The sequence below is a fragment of the Asterias rubens genome, chromosome 6, assembly GCF_902459465.1.
Source record: "Asterias rubens chromosome 6, eAstRub1.3, whole genome shotgun sequence".
Classification (NCBI taxonomy): Eukaryota; Metazoa; Echinodermata; class Asteroidea; order Forcipulatida; family Asteriidae; genus Asterias; species Asterias rubens.
In genome coordinates, this window is record NC_047067.1 from 20470579 (window position 1) to 20492309 (window position 21731).

Below are 21731 nucleotides of genomic sequence, written 5' to 3' on the forward strand. Positions count from 1 at the left end.
CAACCAACCCACAGCCTCGTTCGTACAGCACCTAATCATGAACAGTGTGTGAACGATGCGCACTCAACCACTAATCCATTGCATGTACTACTCTGAGTTGATACGACGACTGTTCCTTGTCGGTAAACAACTCCTCAAAAGTGTAATTTTATTAATAGAAACAGTGTTTGAGGATCTGTTGGTTTGATTACGGACTGAAGAAAGTTGTTTATATAAATGCAGTCAAATTATCAGTTTATTCATGCTTGTTTGACCATTGGGAACAAAGAGCAGTGAAGCAGAGTCAATCTTAATCAAATTGCAAATATTTTACTCATTACAAAGCAAGGACGCAGACTGGGTTTCCAATGGAGACTTATATAAGAAATTAATATCATGTGGATATCAAATTGACAGTAACACAGACCTCTCTTACATCAGCAATTCGCTAAATTCATCATGTTATTTGTTAAGATTAAAATGAATAATTAATATCGAAACTTTGGTTGGAATGGTTAAAACTTTAATTTCCCAAAAGTTCTCACAGGCGTGCTGAGCGGTCTGGTTTAAAACACTAAGGCATTTCGAAGGGCGTGGGTTCTAATACAACCGCTGCCAACAAGTTTCTTGTTAAAAAACAAGCATCGCCTAGTTAAAATTAATGGTCGCCAAGGTAACAGATTAATAAAAAATGGGCTTTTATTCTAGGCCTGACCTATTCTCTGTATCTTCATCAAGGTAGCGTGGCCGAGCGGTCTAAGGCGCTGGTTTAAGGCACCAGTCATTTCGATGGCGTGGGTTCGAATCCCACCGCTGCCACTTCTTTTCTTTTGTTGAAAACAAACAGTTGTATTTTGTCTGTTGCCTTCCGCCAATATTTTCACCAAGGTAGCCTGGCCGAGCGGTCTAAGGCGCTGGTTTTAAGCACCAGTCATTTCGACGGCGTGGGTTCGAATCCTACCGCTTCCAAGTAGATTACGATTTTCATGAACTTATTTTCTTCATCCATTTTGTTAACCAGTGAAAATAGTTGCAAAGGGAATAGGGTAAATCGTAGTATATTATCTATTTAATTTAATCCCAGTCTCACTTTTTATAAATTAATGTTGTTGGACATCCAACAATTTCCTGCAGTTATGCAGTACAAAACTATGCAATGGCAATGCAAGCCCTTTGCTTCCGCATGTCCCTCACCATTGCATTGTAACACCCCCTTACAACTTAATAGAACAGTCTATAATCTACCTTAGAAATCAACGCTCCTAAATAACCCCACAATGCACCTAAAACAGATTACGTTTTTCTTAAAATAACTCATTTACAGACATATTTATCCAAATTATATTTTGTAATTAAGTTTTTCAAATAACATAAAATGAGTTTATATCATTCAAAAAGTAACAGTTGTTCTTATAAGAGTCATCAAGAATGCGAATAGAAATAAAAAATGCACATCTATGTTCATGGTAACCACCCGGCCATCTTGTCACCACTTCCTTCACTTGGGAGTTGTACAGATTTTCAACTCCTGTGGTGTAGTTTCTTTCAGTTTTTATTCGATTGCAATTTTTGCAGGGTAAAACAAGTATCACCATGGCTGGCCGACTACCTGCGTGTGTTATAGACCCTGGGACTGGGTGAGTTTAATAGATAAAAAGCTTCATTAACTGGCAGAGACTAGGACCTATTCCCAGGGCGTTTTCTAACGTTACTGTGTGTAGAAACTTTATGGGGGCGTGCAGTATATGTGTTTGTGCACAAACTAGGCTATGCATTTTACTTCCTGTTCATTGGATTGGTGTTTCAGTTTCCTAACCTTTCAATCATATATCAGTGAATTTCGGGACTTTCGGGATTTCTTTATAGAGAGATAAAGAGATATACTACTGCAGACAATGATTACTCATCTGTGTGTGTGATGCATGATTCAATTTCAAATGGACCTATATTGCAAGAAAGATGTGGTATTATATATTATTACATCGGAAAACACCAACCAAGCTGGCAACAGCCAATCTCTCTCATATAAACATTGAACTATGACGAACATCTATGTATAATTATTGCAACAAATCATGAAATGATTACTTGCTAAATTTGTATGTGTCGTGACACGATGCCGCCCCATTTATTGTATTGTGACTGTATGCTGTACACACATACAGTACACACAAATGATAATAATGGTAGTCCACGAAATAGTGCCCTCTTGCTTGTAGGTTAACCTCTATCTAATGCTGATGATATATGATCGGGAGTTAGGGGCCGAGTGAAATTCCAATGTGTTCATATCTGATATATAGTGATAGAGGTTCATTTAATCACGCAAGGAGATTATCCATGCTTGGAATTAACCGGACCCACGGCACCCACAGCTTGCTGTTGTGCCCTTGGCAAAGTTCCAGTTGAAAGGTACAATTTCCTAATAGAAGTGCCGCTAACCAGAGGGAAATTGCTGTGCCCCTTCAAGAGCAAAGTTCAACTTCAAAGGAGCCAAATTGGTATGCTGCAAACCGAAACCCGTCTCGCCCATGAGTAATGAATATCTCTAATCATAGCCCTACAGAATTAACCAAGAGTAACTGTTCTACCCCACAGGTACACCAAGATGGGTTTTGCTGGAAACACAGAGCCACAGTTTATCATCCCTTCAGGTACGTGTGGATTTCTTAAGACTTTTGTGTCGGGAATTTTAATTAAGCAAAGCTTGATAAACTATTTCTGAGTAAATTTCTTTTCATACCAAACCAACACTGGAAAACTTTTGAAAAGTGAGTTTTTATTGACCTAAGAATTACATGTATTACATGTGTTGGGTTAACATACATTAAATTTGTCACTAGGGCCTATTACATTTTTGCTTTGGAAATACAGGAAATGTCAAACGAAGACAGGAGGCACTTGGCTTAACATTCCTGAGGATCTTGACATCACTCACTTATGTGGCATCAAAATACAGCCCTCAGTCTTGTTTTTTAACACATAATTTTTATTTCTGGATCTCTCCTTTTCTCAAACATGTCGGATTTGTTCATCTTTTTACCCCATAGCAATCGCCATCAAGGAGTCTGCAAAAGTTGGGGAGAAATCTCAGCGTAGGTTAGTCAAAGGTGTTGATGATTTGGACTTCTTCATTGGTGATGAGGCAATTGATAAGCCAAACTATTCCTGCAAGGTCAGTCTATTATCTGCTATTTTCAGATTTTCACTGAAGAATTTATCCTCAAAACTTGTGATTAACCCTTCTGTTGTTGCATACCCCAAGATTCCTCAATACCTTGCTATGACGCAATGGTGATGTAACCCATGCCACACTTTGCTGTCAATGTGTGATCAATCAGTGCTACAGATTGCCACCGCAGAAAATTGAGAACTTTGTCTGGATCTGCTGATGGCTTCTCCACTTTACCACACTCATTGAAGCACTAAGACAATTGGCTCCAGTCTACTCTCTACATCAGCATGTGTGTGCCGCACTACGTCACTTATAGTAGGAGGATTTGAATGATTAAAGAATGTTGCTTTTGTTACTCTTTGTTTTCAACCATCACCTCTTGATAATGATTTTTTTTGATGATCATTTCTTTGTTCCTACAGTATCCTGTACGTCATGGTATCGTTGATGACTGGGACTTGATGGAACGGTTTTTAGAACAGACTATTTTCAAATATCTTCGAGCGGAGCCTGAAGATCATTACTTCCTCTTGGTGAGTTACCAGAGTGATTACTAAACAAATACCTTCCCTTAAAGCTCTCCTCAAGCAAACCCATCTTGAATTTCTTTTTTTTCAAGCTTGTATTAAAGGCTTAGTTAACCACTTCATGTCCTTAGTCTGGAAACTTGTTTATGACGGCTCTCTTTTATTGTCTCGAATGGATGGAGATCAATAACTATTTCCCCTTTGTCATCTTACTTACCTGTCTTTTCCTGGTTCGTTTTATAGACGGAACCTCCTCTCAACACACCTGAGAATCGAGAGTACACAGCGGAAATCATGTTTGAGACATTCAATGTTCCAGGACTGTACATAGCCGTTCAGGTATGAAGATAAACTACAGTTATTATTACAACTGTTATTCTATTGTTTGTTCTGTATACCCTGCATGTGGTTTGGCTTTTAGTTAAAACCGTGACCTGGGTTGTGTGTACATTTTTTTATCAATTGTTTTTTAATGAATAAAGAATGATTGAATATCAGTATTATTAGTACTTTCTTTGAAACCAAGAATTATTCAAAAGTGCCTTGCACTGTAACCCCAAGGCATAAAGATACCTGTTAAGATACTGAAAACGTGTAAGTTTTAGATGTGGAGGGAAAAACCCACACAATCATGTAAGGAGTGATCCAAAGTGGGATTCAAGTCGGGGGGTCCAGACAGGGTTGAAGGGGCCACTAAAGCCAACCTGATCATGTGGAACCAAATATTAAAAGTTGTTTTGGACATGTGTGTATGAAGAAATGGATCATTAAGAAATGGATCATTAACTTGCTTTTCACATGTGGAAAGGTTAGGGTTGGAAAGGTCTCCTTGTCCTTGATAAGAAGACTACATGTAGTTCAATTTTGTTTTAGATTTAGCAATTTGTTTTGATTGGTATCATAGTGTCAAATGTGAGCCAAGTTTAACACAACAGGAACTACTCTGTTGATGTTCTGAATTCATTTCCTTCCTCTTATCTCATCCTTTCTTTCAATACACAAATGCCATGGAAAGGCATTAATTACTGTCATTGCTTACAAAAAGTGTCTACACGTCTGATACTTCTGTTGTTCTGATGTGATATTTTTTGTCTTGTTGTTACCACCAGGCGGTTCTTGCTCTTGCTGCATCATGGACATCACGTCAGGTTGGTGAGCGTACCTTGACAGGAACAGTTATAGACAGTGGGGATGGTGTCACTCACGTCATACCTGTGGTAAGTCTAACCCTACCACCAATAACCAATATTATACATTCGTTGAGCTCTGTTTACAGTCGACTCTCGTTATAACAAGGTCGTTAGGACTGGCCAAATTTCCTCTTTATAACAGGAATGATGTTATAAGAGAACAGCAAATCAAAGAAACTCAAAGCATAACTAAAATTCGGGACTTCAGAGTGTACCCTTGATAAACAGAACTTCTTCTTAATGGTGCTCTTCATAATGACAGCCGACTGTACATTGACAAATTGTTGTTCTAATTGTTCATCTGAAAAACTTTTAACTGTTTGAACTATTGTGTTTTTTAAAAGGTGTTCTTTTTAAACCAAATCCTCAGGAATTATCATAGCTTGATATCCCATACTGTTTTTAATGTCTAGTTGAATTAATTTCAATTCATTAACAATGCATAATTTTTGCCTTCATGCTGGAATGTTGAACTGAGGTTTAAGCTTGGGCGATATCACGATATTATCGAATATCGAGATATTAATTTGGAAACTATTTCCATATCGGATGGATTTGGTTTTAATCGAAATATCGATATATCGCGATATATCGATTAAATATCGCGATGTATTTGCTAGCTTAAAAATCTTGCACCCCATGGGTTTGGAGTAAAACCAGAAGAATAGGTCATTAGAACACCTCTCTTATGCTATGACTGTCTCTTCTACAACTTTCACTTGGAGTTTGAAGACTGATGATGTCAAATTTAATTAATCGCGATTATATCGAATATCGCGATATATTGTCGGCGATATATCGTGAATAAAATAAATCGATATCGCCCAAGCTTACTGAGGTTTTTATAATTGAGATTGTATGAATCGAAAACAGTTCTTTATTAGGAGACTCTTCAGGATTGATTGCCTTACTATTTATTATGTGTGTATTTTGTGTCTATGCAGGCAGAAGGTTACGTCATTGGTAGTTGTATCAAGCACATTCCTATAGCTGGGAGGGATATTACTTACTTTGTACAGCAGATTCTACGTGAGAGGGAAAGTTCCATCCCGCCAGAGCAGTCATTGGAGACGGCCAAGGCAATCAAGGTTGGTTTGAGAGTAACCTGCTCTTAGGATTAAGTCAATTTAGTGTATACCTGGGCCCAATTTCATAGAGCTGCTTAAGCACAAAATATTGCTCAACACTGTTGCTAAGCAGAAATGATCAGGGTACCAGTCACAAATTGTACTTGTGACATGGGAGTTTGGCTGGTAACCTTGTTCTGGTAAGCATTATTTTGTTATTCTTAGCTACTTTTTGTGCTTAGGCAGCTCTATGAAATTAGGCCCTGCATAACTGTCTGTGGTTAAGACAATTTTAGTCTAGTCAATTCATAAGCGTAGCTGAGCTGCTAATCTAGGAGTTGATTTTCAGTCTAATGATGAAACTTTCATAACAAAAGTGCCCGCATTACACCATCACACTGAGATTATTCAATATATTAATAACTGTTTAAGACTGTTTCAAGAAAGCAGGTTTCCTTCACAAGCATTTGTTGGTGTGGTTTTCTTCTTCTCCTTTTTGTCAACTACACCCTGAGCAAATTTAAAGTCACCTGGAAGTGGTATTTTTCAAAATAAAGCTTTTGTCACTAATATATGTGTTTTGATGAGTGGAATGTGAATAAACAGTTAACTAAGGTTTAAAAAAATCAGTTCTTATGTTATTTACAAATTTAAGAGTAGACCCCGACCCGAGAGGGCGCTGTTCGTGACGTCAATCGAGGCAGACTTTGCCTGTAATGCGTAGAGTAAACACAATTGCAAAGTACATGTTCGGACCAAGTCGTGAGTTTGTACGTTTCAAAAAAAAAAAATTGTTTTTTTCCAGCAATGCCGACCTGCTGAATGCAGAAAAACACTTTTCACGACTTGGTCGTACATGTACTTTGCACGTGTATTTACTATACGCATTGCAGGCAAAGTCTGCCTCGATGACGTCACAAAAGGGGTAGGCGGAGTGAGCCCCCCAAACAACTTTATATATTTTTTAAACATATAAATTGTGACAAACAATTACTTTAAAAAATTGTTTTATTGTTCGTAAGCAATACTCTTATGTTTGAAAGGGTGACTTTAATTACAACTTGAAACTCATCTTTTTGAAGTCCAACAGTCCACTAAGACTTAAAAAAAAAGGTTCAGCATGCGTTTGTTACATCTATTTTGCCCAAAATTGAAGAAATTAAGCTGTGATTTGTTTGACGTTTGACAGGAACGATGGGGTTACATCTGTCCAGACATAGCAAAGGAGTTTACAAAGTATGATACTGATCCCGCTAAATGGATGAAGAAATATGAGGGAATCAATGCCATCACTAAGAAACCTTTCTCTGTGGATGTTGGGTATGAGCGCTTCCTTGGACCTGAGGTGTTCTTCCATCCAGAGGTAAATTGTATTCAATTATTCTGCATCATTTGTGTTTCCAGCCCCTTCCCTCTACCTCCACTCCTTGTCTCCTTCATCCCTTGCTTGTTCTCTTTCTGTCTGTTCATGTTTTTCTACTTGACTGCTTCTGTTTATCTGTGTCTGGTGTTGTCATTCAGCCTTCTACAAAGACTCTGCTAGGGTCAAAACATCAGGCCATTAACTGATTTTGTGCAAAACTTATTTCCTTAAAATACCACCACCCTCGCAATATTATCATCGTTATAGGCAAGTTATGATGTGACACTCGTGAGAAATGGTTTGTTTGTGAAGGCAGGAACTCACAGGATGGATCTTAATGAATTGTTACGATTTGCAAACGTCTTGCTTCTGATGTCCATTTGTCAAAGTGCATTCAAGAACAAATATAATACAGTCAATATAGAGCATGATGTATCTCCTCTCCAGTAGACGTTCTGAGTTACAAGATTAGGGTCTGGAGTCAATATAGAGCATGATGTATCTCCTCTCCAGTAGACGTTCTGAGTTAAAAGATTATAGTCTGGAGTCAATATAGAGCATGATGTATCTCCTCTCCAGTAGACGTTCTGAGTTACAAGATTAGGGTCTGGAGTCAATATAGAGCATGATGTATCTCCTCTCCAGTAGACGTTCTGAGTTACAAGATTATAGTCTGGAGTCAATATAGAGCATGATGTATCTCCTCTCCAGTAGACGTTCTGAGTTACAAGATTAGGGTCTGGAGTCAATATAGAGCATGATGTATCTCCTCTCCAGCAGACGTTCTGAGTTACAAGATTATAGTCTGGAGTCAATATAGAGCATGATGTATCTCCTCTCCAGTAGACGTTCTGAGTTACAAGATTAGGGTCTGGAGTCAATATAGAGCATGATGTATCTCCTCTCCAGCAGACGTTCTGAGTTACAAGATTATAGTCTGGCGTCAATATAGAGCATGATGTATCTCCTCTCCAGCAGACGTTCTGAGTTACAAGATTAGGGTCTGGAGTCAATATAGAGCATGATGTATCTCCTCTCCAGTAGACGTTCTGAGTTACAAGATTAGGGTCTGGAGTCAATATAGAGCATGATGTATCTCCTCTCCAGTAGACGTTCTGAGTTACAAGATTATAGTCTGGAGTCAATATAGAGCATGATGTATCTCCTCTCCAGTAGACGTTCTGAGTTACAAGATAAGGGTCTGGAGTCAATATAGAGCATGATGTATCTCCTCTCCAGCAGACGTTCTGAGTTACAAGATAAGGGTCTGGAGTCAATATAGAGCATGATGTATCTCCTCTCCAGTAGACGTTCTGAGTTACAAGATTAGGGTCTGGAGTCAATATAGAGCATGATGTATCTCCTCTCCAGCAGACGTTCTGAGTTACAAGATTAGGGTCTGGAGTCAATATAGAGCATGATGTATCTCCTCTCCAGCAGACGTTCTGAGTTACAAGATTATAGTCTGGAGTCAATATAGAGCATGATGTATCTCCTCTCCAGTAGACGTTCTGAGTTACAAGATAAGGGTCTGGCGTCAATATAGAGCATGATGTATCTCCTCTCCAGCAGACGTTCTGAGTTACAAGATTATAGTCTGGAGTCAATATAGAGCATGATGTATCTCCTCTCCAGTAGACGTTCTGAGTTACAAGATTAGGGTCTGGAGTCAATTATAGAGCATGATGTATCTCCTCTCCAGTAGACGTTCTGAGTTACAAGATAAGGGTCTGGAGTCAATATAGAGCATGATGTATCTCCTCTCCAGCAGACGTTCTGAGTTACAAGATTATAGTCTGGAGTCAATATAGAGCATGATGTATCTCCTCTCCAGTAGACGTTCTGAGTTACAAGATAAGGGTCTGGAGTCAATATAGAGCATGATGTATCTCCTCTCCAGCAGACGTTCTGAGTTACAAGATTATAGTCTGGAGTCAATATAGAGCATGATGTATCTCCTCTCCAGTAGACGTTCTGAGTTACAAGATTATAGTCTGGAGTCAATATAGAGCATGATGTATCTCCTCTCCAGTAGACGTTCTGAGTTACAAGATTAGGGTCTGGAGTCAATATAGAGCATGATGTATCTCCTCTCCAGTAGACGTTCTGAGTTACAAGATTAGGGTCTGGAGTCAATATAGAGCATGATGTATCTCCTCTCCAGCAGACGTTCTGAGTTACAAGATTATAGTCTGGAGTCAATATAGAGCATGATGTATCTCCTCTCCAGTACACGTTCTGAGTTACAAGATTAGGGTCTGGAGTCAATATAGAGCATGATGTATCTCCTCTCCAGTAGACGTTCTGAGTTACAAGATTAGGGTCTGGAGTCAATATAGAGCATGATGTATCTCCTCTCCAGCAGACGTTCTGAGTTACAAGATTAGGGTCTGGAGTCAATATAGAGCATGATGTATCTCCTCTCCAGTAGACGTTCTGAGTTACAAGATAAGGGTCTGGAGGGTAGTCTCTTGAAATTTGAGCCTTTGAAGTTTTACATTCCAACCTGTTTAATTGTTTTGTCTTGCTATAGTTCTCCAACCCTGACTTCACAACTCCAATCTCTGAGACGGTTGATGTAGTGATTCAGAATTGCCCAATTGATGTCAGGAGGCCACTCTACAAGGTAAAGTCATGATCAACTTTCTTATAGAGCCTTCTCAAATGATGAAACTATTTTATTTCTAACCATTCTTCTATTTCGACTGTCAACAGTGAAACATGTCAGTAGACTGCAAGTTTTATGCATGTTTCAACATTGGAACCCATATAAGTGCTTTCTTTTTATTCATTCATGTAAGTGAATGGTAACCCAAAGTTCACACAAATATTCAAATTAATGTAAGATTTGGAAGGTCTGTACACTGTACAGTCGCATTTCTCTATACTCGGGTGACTTCAAAACTACATAGTTTGTTAGCCCTTTGAGAAAGACTCTGTTAAGTTCAAAACGTTGAGCCATTATATATTTTTTTTGCATTTAGACATACTCTGATTGTGGTTTTCCTTAAACAGAATATTGTCCTGTCTGGAGGGTCTACAATGTTCCGAGACTTTGGACGTCGATTGCAGAGGGATGTGAAGAGGATAGTAGATGCCCGTCTTAAAATCAGTGAAGAACTTAGCGGAGGAAGAATCAAGGTAAGTCAGTTTACGTTAAGATTGTCTAACTCCTTCAAGTTGTATCGCTAAGTTTGTTGCCGAAAGCAATTGTGTGAAAATTACCCTTTAGATCATAGCGACAAGCGGTTTATACAAAATGCCCAAAGCAGCTACTAACCGCTGCAGGATTTGACCTACTTCCACTCAACATAAAGAGTTCATAGTGGGAAGTCATGCCCAGAATTTACATTTCCCTTTGTTTCCATTACTGTTTACAAAACAAAATCATTTCTATTTCATATTGGGGTCTTAAAGTATTTTATTTAACAGCAAACGCAGAGTACAGAAACCAGCATTAGTAGCCATTTATGGGTGAATTGTGGTACTTGAAATCCGACACAAAAATTGTCTCTAAATGTTTGAATGTATAACCAGAAGTAACCTGCTTATCTTGATGTATCTTCACCTAAACAGCCCAAGCCTATTGAAGCCCAGGTTATCACACATCACATGCAACGATTTGCTGTATGGTTCGGTGGAAGTATGTTGGCTTCAACGGTAAGTAACTTATCCTCACTTGACTCTCACATCACTCATTATGGTCATTAGTTGGTTTCCTCATGCACAGTGTATCAATCATACTCAAAAAGCCTACTGTCCAAGTTCGTGGAAAAACAATACCAGCCATTTTGAGGATCTGTGCCTTTGGAAAAAAAAGTTTGTTGAACTTGGTTGAGTCATTTCCTGTCTTGCCAATTCAAGTGAAGTTGGTATAAGACAAGCGTTGTGTTTGATAAGAATCTTTCTCCCTTCAAAGAATCAATCAGAAGAGCCTTGCAAAAAAGCTATCCACCGTTTTTACTACTAATAACAATGGATTTATATATAGCACACACATCCTAGTAGCTGGATCAAGATGCTTTATCATCCCCGTTCATTGGGCATACTTAAAACAACCAACAAACTTTCTCAACTCCCTGACAAGCACTCAACTTCAAACTGGTTATATTAGGGCTAACATGGTTATTAAACACAATACTGTCTCAGCCCTTGCAGGTTTCCTTTTATACACCTGGGGTAAGAGAAGCAAGTTATGGTGGATTGTCTTGCTCTTGAAAACAGATGTTGTATGTAACTAACCTTTGTTTACGAATGGATAGTACTAAACCAGTTTATATTCTTCCCTTCCAATCTGCAGCCTGAGTTCTACCAAGTGTGTCACACAAAGGCAGACTATGACGAGCACGGCCCCAGCATTTGCCGACACAACCCTGTCTTTGGTGTCATGTCATAAAGTGGTATGAAGAATCAGAGAGAGTTAAGTTGCAAGTGGTTGAGTGGTATCATGGTATAGAGTCTTCCTGTTACGCTGTCCATCTTGGTCAGGACTCAGGAAGACACAACCAAAGTTTGCTTTACAGGAATAGGTCACCCTTTTACAGAAACTAAACTTTATTTGTTGTTTTATCAAAGATGCCTCACTTGAGCGAGATGATCTGCTTCAATCTTTGAAATCATGTGTCTCGGAATTGTATCACTGTTGTTTTTTTTTTTTTTTTATGAAGAGTTTACAAAGCATGGGGTGTGGCATGCGACAGGTTACTTTTATAGATGGGCGTGGTAAACATTTATTGCAAATGTTCCCCCTCTTCATGGTACCATCTGACCAGAGCCAAAATTTATATTTTGAGCAAATGATTTCATTGCCTTTCTTTATAAGCATCAGTAGCTTAGAATATACTCATAACCCTTCTATTAACCTTATACCAGACAGTTCTACATAGAACTCAAAAAGTTTGGCAACATATGAATTTATATAATTATGCGTCTTTTTCTAAATGAACAAATGCCTTTTGAGTAAATATTATATAAACGGTTACTTTCTGGGGTTTTTGTAGTGGGGGATGCACTTTATTATGAAATATCAAAGTTGAGTTGTCATGGGAGAGTGTGTAGATGGGGGAAGAATTAGTTACTCACTTTGTTACAAAGATTGTATTTTTTGCAATTCTATGTACCAAATCTAGGATGCATCCATCAAGGGAGATATGTGCCATAGATATGTTTATGAGTACAAGGTCAAGAAATATCATTTTGGGTGATATTATCCCAAAAAGACTACTCCAAAGAAGTTGGCTGAAAGGTTTCATCTAAGTGGAAGAAGTAAATCTCTTTTTCTTCTGAATTCAGAGATTTTATCAGTGGGTACTTTCACTGAATAAGTTCAGTCACAACTTTTTGTGGAGGAGCCCCATTTTGGGAAGGGACCTGTGTGTCTCCTATGCTTAGCCGATACCATTATACAGTTTAGTGTATTATTTAATAGCTTATAAGACTCTTTAGGTCAAAGGTTAAAGGTATGACTAAAGGTCATGAATAATTAGTATGCCGCGTATCAACTTAACTCACCAGCAGTGAGATAAACGACCAAAGTTAATTGCATGATCTTTCATTAAACAAATTTAATACCAAAGTTAGTGCTCTTTTTTGAAAAGGTATAAAGGAAAGTTGGTATTTCTGCTTCAAAACATTTTTGCAGAGTGATAATCATTTTGGACTGCAGTTTATGGCTATTTTATTCAGGACTCTATAGACGGAGTTAGATTTCAGAAATGTAAGAAGCAATGCAAAGAAACAAGATTTCAGAATCTGTTACATTATCTTGTTTTTCTGTTTCTTCATATTTTAGGCTAACAATTTTTTTTAAGAGCGCTCCATCCTAGTTGTAGAACAACAAATTTCTTGAATGTCAATTTCATTGGTTTTTTCTTTAGTTAAGTTTTAACCTGCCTTTTGATTTGAATCTCATATCTTGTAACAAATACAACCATAGAGTGTACTAGAGGCACGGTAAAACCAGTGCTTGTTTATACCACTTTGTAAATCAGCATCATGTCCATGTAAACCTTAAAGACTTGTTCCCCTAACTCTAACTCCATGGGCATTTTCTTATGATACAATTCTGTTTATCCATCAGGAGGTAAATTTCACTGATCTTCGAGTCAGTTCTGATGTATTTGCTATAGTCAGGGAACCAGTGATAAGATTGCCAATCACAATGGCTGTTATAAAAATTCACTTTGTCGGGACCGAGAGTCAGTGTTGAAGAAAAGTATGATACTAGGAGTGCATTATTTAAGGAGGTATGTTGAAATGCTAGCATTACCATACTCTAGTAACCAATAGAATTCAGGATTACTGTGGGAACAAATAGGAACAACATTGCATGATTAAGGCATCAGATCAAAAGGCAGGGTTTCGTCAACTCTAAAGAAAGTAAGAACTACTGTTTCTTCACTAGGTTGACATAAAATAGTCAGACATTTCTCATCCTTTAATATGAAAGCGTCGCCAGCTCCCATAATTTGAAATGAAACCCATATTGGCAATACTTTCAATCTTTGGCATTCTTTTATTTTTTATTTTGAGCACTATGAAAAATGTAGTAATATAAAAAAATTGAATAAAATTTACACATTGATTGGAATGTATCCAGCTAATATTAATAGACAAATTAATTAATTAATGAATCATTGATATAAATGATTGGGTAAACCCAGTATTAAGTCTAAGTATGTACAAGGTTGTATGACGTTTTATACAAAAATGTTCTTGGATTTTGGTTGAGTAATCATAATTGAATGCAATGTTTGGGGGAAGACTTCTATAGCTATATAAAAATGAAATAAAATTTAACAAGAAAATTCAATGACTATGATGTGTCTTTGAATACACTGTCCGAACAAGGCTTCATAATTATTTTTGTGAAGTTAAAATTTGTACACTAGTTACAATTATTTCCCCTGATTTGTTTTTGAAATTCAATTGGAGACATTATTACGGAGACTTATTAGGTAACCACTCATTATTTTGCCATTAGCTTTGGGGGACATAACTCTATGGGAGGCAAGATGTATTAGACCAACGGCTGTTTCATGTCTCATAATTCAGTCACTGTCGCTCGTCGAATCCTCACTGGAATAAAGAAGTAATTTGAAAACATTGTTTAGGCATGATTTTAGTGCAGTTCTTTGCATTGAAATTGGGGGATAACACAAAATGAATGTTTTATGATTAGCAGGACTGACCAAGATTAGATAGAAAAACTCTGAACTCGAACAAATTGGTCGCTGGAAGTGACAATACAATACAATACAATACAACACAATACAACTTTATTGTCACTGCGTGGGAAATTCCTTTGGCCTTATTTCTCACATAAAATTGCACCAGTAAAAAGTTACAACGTTCAAAATGGGATAGACCTTACCACAGAAAAAGTGGGCCTAATAAATACAGAGTTAAACACTTAAAAGTACTTGGTCTGGATTGGTTTCTGGCCAGAAACTAGTCTCCTCTATAAACTTTTAAAACAAAAAAGCCTCGTTTGAAAAAATGTTGTGTCAAGACCTATATCTAGTCGTGAGGTAAGACCTTTAAAGGCATTGATGAGAGAAGATAATAACCGAGATGACGTGATTAACTTATACCTGGAGCTTGATAGAGTAACCATGGTCCTGAATGGATCTAATTGAGCTCGTATCTCTGCTGTGCAAGACTTCCTTCTCCTGTCTTGGAATGTAGACAACTTTGGTCTTCCTGGTGAGTGGTGAGAGGGTGTGGTGATTGATGGTTCTACTGATTGAGGCTGGGTAGGTGAGACGCCCTGCTGTCCGGCAATGCTGATGGATCAAGGACAATTTAGTAAATTTACTACCACATAGTGGTCTACAGCGGTGGACTCAAGTTCTGTAATTGAAGTGGGTTCAGCTTGTATGAACTTAACTAGGCCCTACCTGTAGTTTGTCTTGGCTGAAATAGTGACATCTCGAATCCCTGCTCTCTGTCGACACAAGCGACAAGAAATATTCCTGGGGAACTTTCCACCGCCAGCCAATGACGTCGAGCCTGAGCCACACTCCTGACAAATACTCTCCAATGATTGGCCACTGCCAGGCCTGTTGATCATTTGAGCTGTGTCCGATAGGGAGGTGCGAACCCTGTGCTGCCAGGCGGGCTTTTTCAGATTGGTGAAAGAGTCCACGAGGGTATCCCCTCGTCCCGTCAAGAGGTGGCGCTGTTGCCAAAGACCGCTCAGTATCGCCGGTGCACTTGTGGTTGACTTTGGGAGATTTCCATCTGATGGATTGTACATTGACTTGTTTTCATCAGTACGCGCCTTTCTTTCAACACTCCTGTGCGGCTTTCGTTTTGGATTTTGTTCTTTTGCTGGATGGGTTAGCTGTACAATGCTGACATACCTGAAAAATGTTCGAATTCACTATCATCCTGTTGTGCATTTGGTGATTATAACTGTCATTTTGTTCGTAATTCTGGCTGTAGATTTGGGCTGCTTTCACAAGCTCCAGATTGGAAAGGTTCTATCTTAAAAGGGATGTAAAGGTCACAGTCCCAAAACTTAGTTTGTAGAGCTCAGCTGATTAGGTTAATGTTTATAAAATGATCAACACTTTTTACCCGGGTGCAATATATGACGTCATGCTATTTCCTCCAATCCCAGGCATCTGACAAGGAATACTGGTTCTGCAGGGCGTAGAGCTGGTGACATAAAACAAAGTTATAAAACATTAAAAAGAACAATTAAAAAATCACTGTAGGTTATGAATGGGCTTATTGCCGGTGTCCCAAGGAAATCTATCAGGCGAAGTTTGTGCACAATTCGCCATATGTGGGGGGGGGGGGGGGGACACAGAATCTGCGCCACACTGATACGCTGAGTCATGGTGCCTTCAACGGTAGCTACCACTCCGACAGTGGTCCTGTGGCGTCTGTGACATAGGTTATAAAATGGATTCAATGATGAGTAAGGTGAAAACAGAGTGAATTTCCAAGCCTACCTATCCTCTTTCTGAGCTACTCTGGCGTAAAGGAGGAAATCATCGGAGTCCATTTCCACAACCTTTGCAAGACGCCTGTGTTGTCTGGAAGAGAACAAGTTGCAAAGAATGACATGAGCACCAATAATTCATAAACAGCTGGATGTTCAATGATGTGACAGACCTTTTCCAGGTTGTCCAGAATACTGCATCATTACACACATCCCCAACCTTCCATCCGGGTCTTGGCAAGTTCCCCTGAACCATAACTGAACATCACTATGGTCTCCATTAACAAGCTCCACTTATTATACATAATGTATAGATTGACGGATCTACCTTCTCGATTGCCACAATCCAAACATCAAAGCAATCGCTGATGCCACACCAATAACTGACGCAATGATGACGAATAGAATAACCACATCGTCTGCAGTGCGCGTGTGTAGATAAGGATACCTATGGAATCTGGAAGCGCCGTGACTGAAATCAGCTGTGGTGATGTTTGGCCCTGGTACCACTCCAAGACCTTCAATCTCACTTTCATTGCTGTCTTCGTAGTCTTTCATTGCAGGAGATATTGTTAAAACTGTTCAGAATGTCACAACAAGAATGATTAGGAAGTAAAAACAAAGTGAATATTGTAACACCCCCTGGAAAAAGTGGAGATGAAACTTAAAATTATTTTGTCATCGATAAGTGTTAGTTTGATAACCAGTGATATGCCTAGTGATACTACTAGGTTTGTTTGATTGGCCTCTATGGGATGCCACCACCGAAGGGCCACACCCAGTGGCCACACCCCACAAAACAAAAACCAAGTAAGTACAAAAGAACCAAATAAATGCAAATTCTATGGAGGAAACTTTAAATCAAATTCAAAGGGTAATGTTGACATCGTCAATAATGAGCTAAATGCTATCTTCAGCTGCAACGAAGTTTGTGACCCCGCCCCATCATTCTCCCCCACAAAAACAAAAATCAAGATGCACTTTTGGGAATTATCTCAGGAGTCTTACCTGTCGTTTTGTTACTGGTGGTAGAATCAATGTGTTATGATGAGCTCTAGTTCTTCTCTGAACACTTGTTGAGATAATACCCGCGGTGGCCGACGCGCAACAAAACGCGCGCATCTGCGAAGACGCGCGCATGCTTCTATCAATCATCATCATCATCATCTTGATGTTATGGTGATGCGTCCTCCGAGGTACGTCCGAGTGTGTTGTCTAGTGATGATGTGAGGACCGAGGTCCACCTTCATCTATCGATACAAAACTCAACCGAGAGATGAATTTGACTTAGTTAGAGGCTTACTTACTGAAGCTCCTTACCAATAATTATTATCCCGTCATTGGGTGCATCCCCCACCCACCAGTTACACCGTCCCGCGCCCCGCCCCCGAGCTTCATTGCAACTTCGTCTTCATAATGTTGTCGAACCCCTCGTTATAATAACTCACATTGACCAGTTACGCACTGGAATAGAGGAAATTTAACTGAACATTTTTGAACACTTGAGGGCGACAGCACTATTTCTCAAACCGCGGGGATTTTTGATGTTCACTTGCACTTGCAGATTTTGCACCAAATTCACGTCAATTTTTTGACATTTTTTAGACGTTACAAATACTAAACATTGACAATTTCTGGTTGCATTGATTTATCCAAAGTTTTTAAGAACAAGAAAAATACAGAACCGGCGGTAGAATTGATGAATTTGGATAAAAATATCGATCCATTTTTTGTAACTGACTTTCTCGATGTCAACTTCGTGCTGCGGTAAATACACGTACCATCAGACATCACGGACCAAGAATGACATGAACGATGTCTTCACATCTCAATAAGTTTTCCTGGTGACTGGTGTTGAATGTTGATGACCAATCTTAGTCAGAATTAAAGATGGAAAGATCCTGAACATGGGCAAGACAAAGAAATCAGAGGTTGGTGAACGATGTCTTTACTTCTGTTCCGTATGTGTTTCTCGGAATGCACAGTTACTGAGTCAGTGTGTAAATTTGACATTTTGGCTCACGTAATTTTGATCGCCATGCAATCTAAATTGAAGTGTGAGTGTGTGTACTGTAGTATAAATTAAATTGTATTATTTAGGGGTTCATAGTTATGGCCTTATTAATATTAACAATATATTCAGTAGGCCTACCTTGCAAAGTTAAGTATAATAGAAGGCTAGGCTAGGCCTACCATTCAGTTTCAGTGCTCATTTTTTTAATTTATTTTATGAAATGACAAATTTATATTAAACAAGAAGTGCCATTTCTACCTTGGTCCTTGGCATGTCTGGTCAACGGAGAGGAGATTTGATTTTCAGCAAAGTGAAGTCCACAGTAGTTCCTCTCTTCTACACCGCATAAAAAAACACTGTTTTGCAGAAACTGTCATGTCACTGTCATGACTCCATCAAACTGTCCGGATGACTTTCCGTATGGCGCCACCACCTTTTCACTCATTTTTACAAAAAGGGATATCTCATTTAGGTAAATTAGATACTATATTATTTCATATCGAATGAAAAAGTGGTGGCGCCATACGGAAACTTTTCCAACTGTCCTGAAAGTTTGTCAGTTATGCAACCTTAACACTAAGCAAAATTCAAAGCATAGAGCGAGAAAGACAAGTCAGCTGCTGGTATCTATCTTTAACTGGTTGAGCACAAAGAGACAATTTAAGATCATGGCAATCGGAATTAAATTATTTTGGGTTAATTAAAGATGTATAAACCCTCAATTTGTTCTTTCTTCATTGCAGACTGTTGGTAACATCAAAGGGCAGAAAACCCTGAACTGTTTCTTTGCAAAAAAGGTGAGTTCAAAATAAAGGCTATCACTTCTCAAGCAGGCACATACCACACATACAGACATTTTACCCATTGTGCAAGCGCTAACTCTTGAATAAGGTGCATGGCTAACTAGACCAGCATGCATCTATCTCATTCCACGCCTATCAAGCACGTATTGAGTATCTATCGAGGCCCAATTTCATGGCTCTGCTTACCATTAAATATGCAAAGAATCCTTTGTTACATATTTTGCACTGCAATAACCGAAATTATTTTGTTTCCAGCCTCCAGGTGGGCAGTCTAAACTGTTTACTCAAGTTCAGCCTGGTGCAAGAACCATTGCTCCTCCAGCCACCTCCAAATCTTTACATAGTTTGCTAAAAAGCACAGACGACTCATCTGATTTCCAAGCACAGAAGACATCAAAGAGCCCTAATAGCCCCAATCTTAAACTCACATCATCCAAAGGCTGCCATCAAAGCAAAGAGAGACATTTTGGCAGTCATAGAGGAAACCACAAAGGGAAAACAACTCTCTCTAAAGTTCACAAGACGTTACTGGAAACTCCCCCAAGAAAAGTCAATTACACTTCTCACAGTGCTTCCAAAAATATTGAACTTCGGCAACCATCAAATGTAAGCCTGGTACAGGTGTCTAAAACCAAGTTAGGCCAAGATGCCAAGGGAAATAACAACAGCCACAATGCCCAGGCTAGTAGTTTCCATGACAACACCAATGATCTCAATCAAGGAAGTCAAGGGTCTCAAATTACAGGTTAGTTAAAAGAAACTAAGTATTTTTGTTTACCGTTTCCTTTAAAATAACAAAAAAACATTGATATTTGACGCTTTGATTTTGCTATCAGTTTCTGAAATAAATGTTCTTTTTTCCAAACAGTCATCCCAGAAACTCCTGAGGCAGTTCTCAATTCCAAGAAAGCACACAAGATTTCTACTCCTCTACCAGACGACGATTTGACACCTAACAGAAACCTCAAGTCTCCATTCTCGATCTTTGTTCCTGAAACACCAACCAGTGCTGGTCATCCACAACAACGTAATAAATCCATCAGCCGCCTCAGAAATGACAGCAACTCAAAGAAGCTCAGCCATAAACCCGACTTCCAAAATGCAGAAAGATTTTCCAGCAGAACTGACAAGATTACGTCATTGAAATCACTTAAGAAAAACAAGAAATCCTGTCTTGAGGATGAAGGGACTGACTTACTTGAAGAGATGCTGCAAGAATTTGCTGAATCCTCAACCCATACCCCAAAAGGAGGTAAGAGACTGACAACTCATCCACAGCTTCCGTTAGGAATCAGTCGGACTCCAGGCACTCTCTGTGAAACTGAATGTAATCCTATTACAGTTGAAGCAAATCCTGTCAGCACATCACTGAACAAAGAGCAAAAATCAAACATTAATACCAGTGATGCAATCCAAGACTCCAGCGACAGTTATCCTGCTAGAAATATTTCTGAGGCAGAGTTCTCTGCGATTGTACCTCAAACAGAAAAGCAGAACGTTGGCCTAACTGCAGGGCCACCTACTACTGGATTGGATCTAAAAGATAACATAAAACAAACTATGGATCCGTTAGAAGAGATGCTTCAGGAGTATTCATCATTAGCATCATCTCTGCCTATCAACTCTGACAAGAAGATTCCTTCCAGATTGAAAACAAAGAGTGGTTCCTTAGGGGAGAGACAGGTGTTCCATGCTCGAAGGCCATCTTCAAAGCTCTCAAGGACCTTCCGTAAAAACAGCCGCAACATTAAATTAGGCCCAAGCCCTGCAAAAAACACCATACAGCATGAACATGATGAAAGCACGACCTTACCAATTGTAGATAAAAACACAGATGATTTAAATTCTGTCTCTTCAGCGGAAGATGAAAGCGATGTTGATACTTTCATCCCAAGCAGTGTTTCTTTAGAAGAGGATTTATTTGCTTCAGCCACCAAGAAAAAGATTAAGAATCCTTTTGCAGTGAAACCGTCCAAAATCAAACTGAAGTCGATGGGATTAAATCAACAAAGTAAGAGCCAATCAACAACAGCGACTCAAAGTAAGTTAAATATGCGGAAGAGATCTCCTACTAAGGGGAGCTCACCCTATGCAAAGCGGCTCTACACCAGTGATGCTAAACAAACCATAGAGTCATTGTCTGAAACGATAAAGTCGCCACTATCAAGTACCGTAAAAGATTCAAGCGGATGTCCCCCAAACAGGAATACTGAGCATATCGGCTCTTCTGTCAAAAAATCGCTTTTTCAAGAAGAAAAAGAGAATCTCTATGGCAAAGTTGATTTGTCACCCTCAAGAAGTAGCACAAGTCCTCAGAAACTCACAGACAAAACCAACGTTGAGATTTATACAGGGGCCGAATCTTCTAATATGAGGAAACAGAATTCAAGACAGGAATCTGATGAAGTTAAACCAACAGCATCAGACAAGAAGATAAACAAAGCCAAGTGTGCCAGTCTCCCCACTGAAGACTCGGTCTTGGATTTAAAGGGCTTTTCCTTTAGTGGTCCTACAGATGGGGTCAGAGACAGCAGCTCACAGCCAAACATTGGCAGTGAGCCAAGTCATGGAGCTGATGAATTATGGGATGGAGAACTCGATGATTCTCTTTTGGCCGCAATGGATATGGACAACCTTGGAAATGATGGCATGTCTGAGGTAAA

General features: G+C 39.0%; 3 protein-coding genes and 1 non-coding gene across 4 annotated transcripts in view; 3 read left to right on the plus strand and 1 right to left on the minus strand.

Annotated features, from left to right (window-relative positions):
* Nucleotides 1–716: 716 nt before the first annotated feature.
* Trnal-aag lies at nucleotides 717–798 on the plus strand. The gene has a single exon. It is a non-coding gene; the product is annotated as a tRNA-Leu (tRNA).
* Nucleotides 799–1456: 658 nt separating this feature from the next.
* Nucleotides 1457–14112, plus strand: LOC117291439 (actin-related protein 3). Its single transcript, XM_033773123.1, has 12 exons — nucleotides 1457–1616; nucleotides 2578–2633; nucleotides 3030–3154; nucleotides 3577–3687; nucleotides 3925–4020; nucleotides 4791–4898; nucleotides 5816–5959; nucleotides 7128–7301; nucleotides 9835–9927; nucleotides 10317–10442; nucleotides 10878–10961; nucleotides 11602–14112. Exons 1-12 carry the CDS (start codon nucleotides 1573–1575, stop codon nucleotides 11695–11697), a joined length of 1257 nt encoding a protein of 418 aa, XP_033629014.1. The 5' UTR covers nucleotides 1457–1572; the 3' UTR covers nucleotides 11698–14112.
* A 196-nt stretch (nucleotides 14113–14308) lies between these two features.
* LOC117291410 lies at nucleotides 14309–17373 on the minus strand. Its single transcript, XM_033773063.1, has 7 exons — nucleotides 17260–17373; nucleotides 16580–16829; nucleotides 16262–16345; nucleotides 15882–15962; nucleotides 15200–15676; nucleotides 14894–15085; nucleotides 14309–14378 (listed from the first exon to the last, which is right to left on the minus strand). Exons 2-7 carry the CDS (start codon nucleotides 16807–16809, stop codon nucleotides 14351–14353), a joined length of 1092 nt encoding a protein of 363 aa, XP_033628954.1. The 5' UTR covers nucleotides 16810–16829; nucleotides 17260–17373; the 3' UTR covers nucleotides 14309–14350.
* A 419-nt stretch (nucleotides 17374–17792) lies between these two features.
* Nucleotides 17793–21731, plus strand: part of LOC117291908 (DNA replication ATP-dependent helicase/nuclease DNA2-like) — a 33933-nt gene continuing 29994 nt past the window's right edge. The window contains exons 1-4 of the mRNA XM_033773913.1: nucleotides 17793–18182; nucleotides 19009–19062; nucleotides 19324–19813; nucleotides 19937–21726. Of these exons, the coding sequence (XP_033629804.1) occupies nucleotides 18159–18182; nucleotides 19009–19062; nucleotides 19324–19813; nucleotides 19937–21726 (2358 nt within the window). The 5' untranslated portion in view covers nucleotides 17793–18158. The remainder of the gene's footprint in view (nucleotides 18183–19008; nucleotides 19063–19323; nucleotides 19814–19936; nucleotides 21727–21731) is intronic.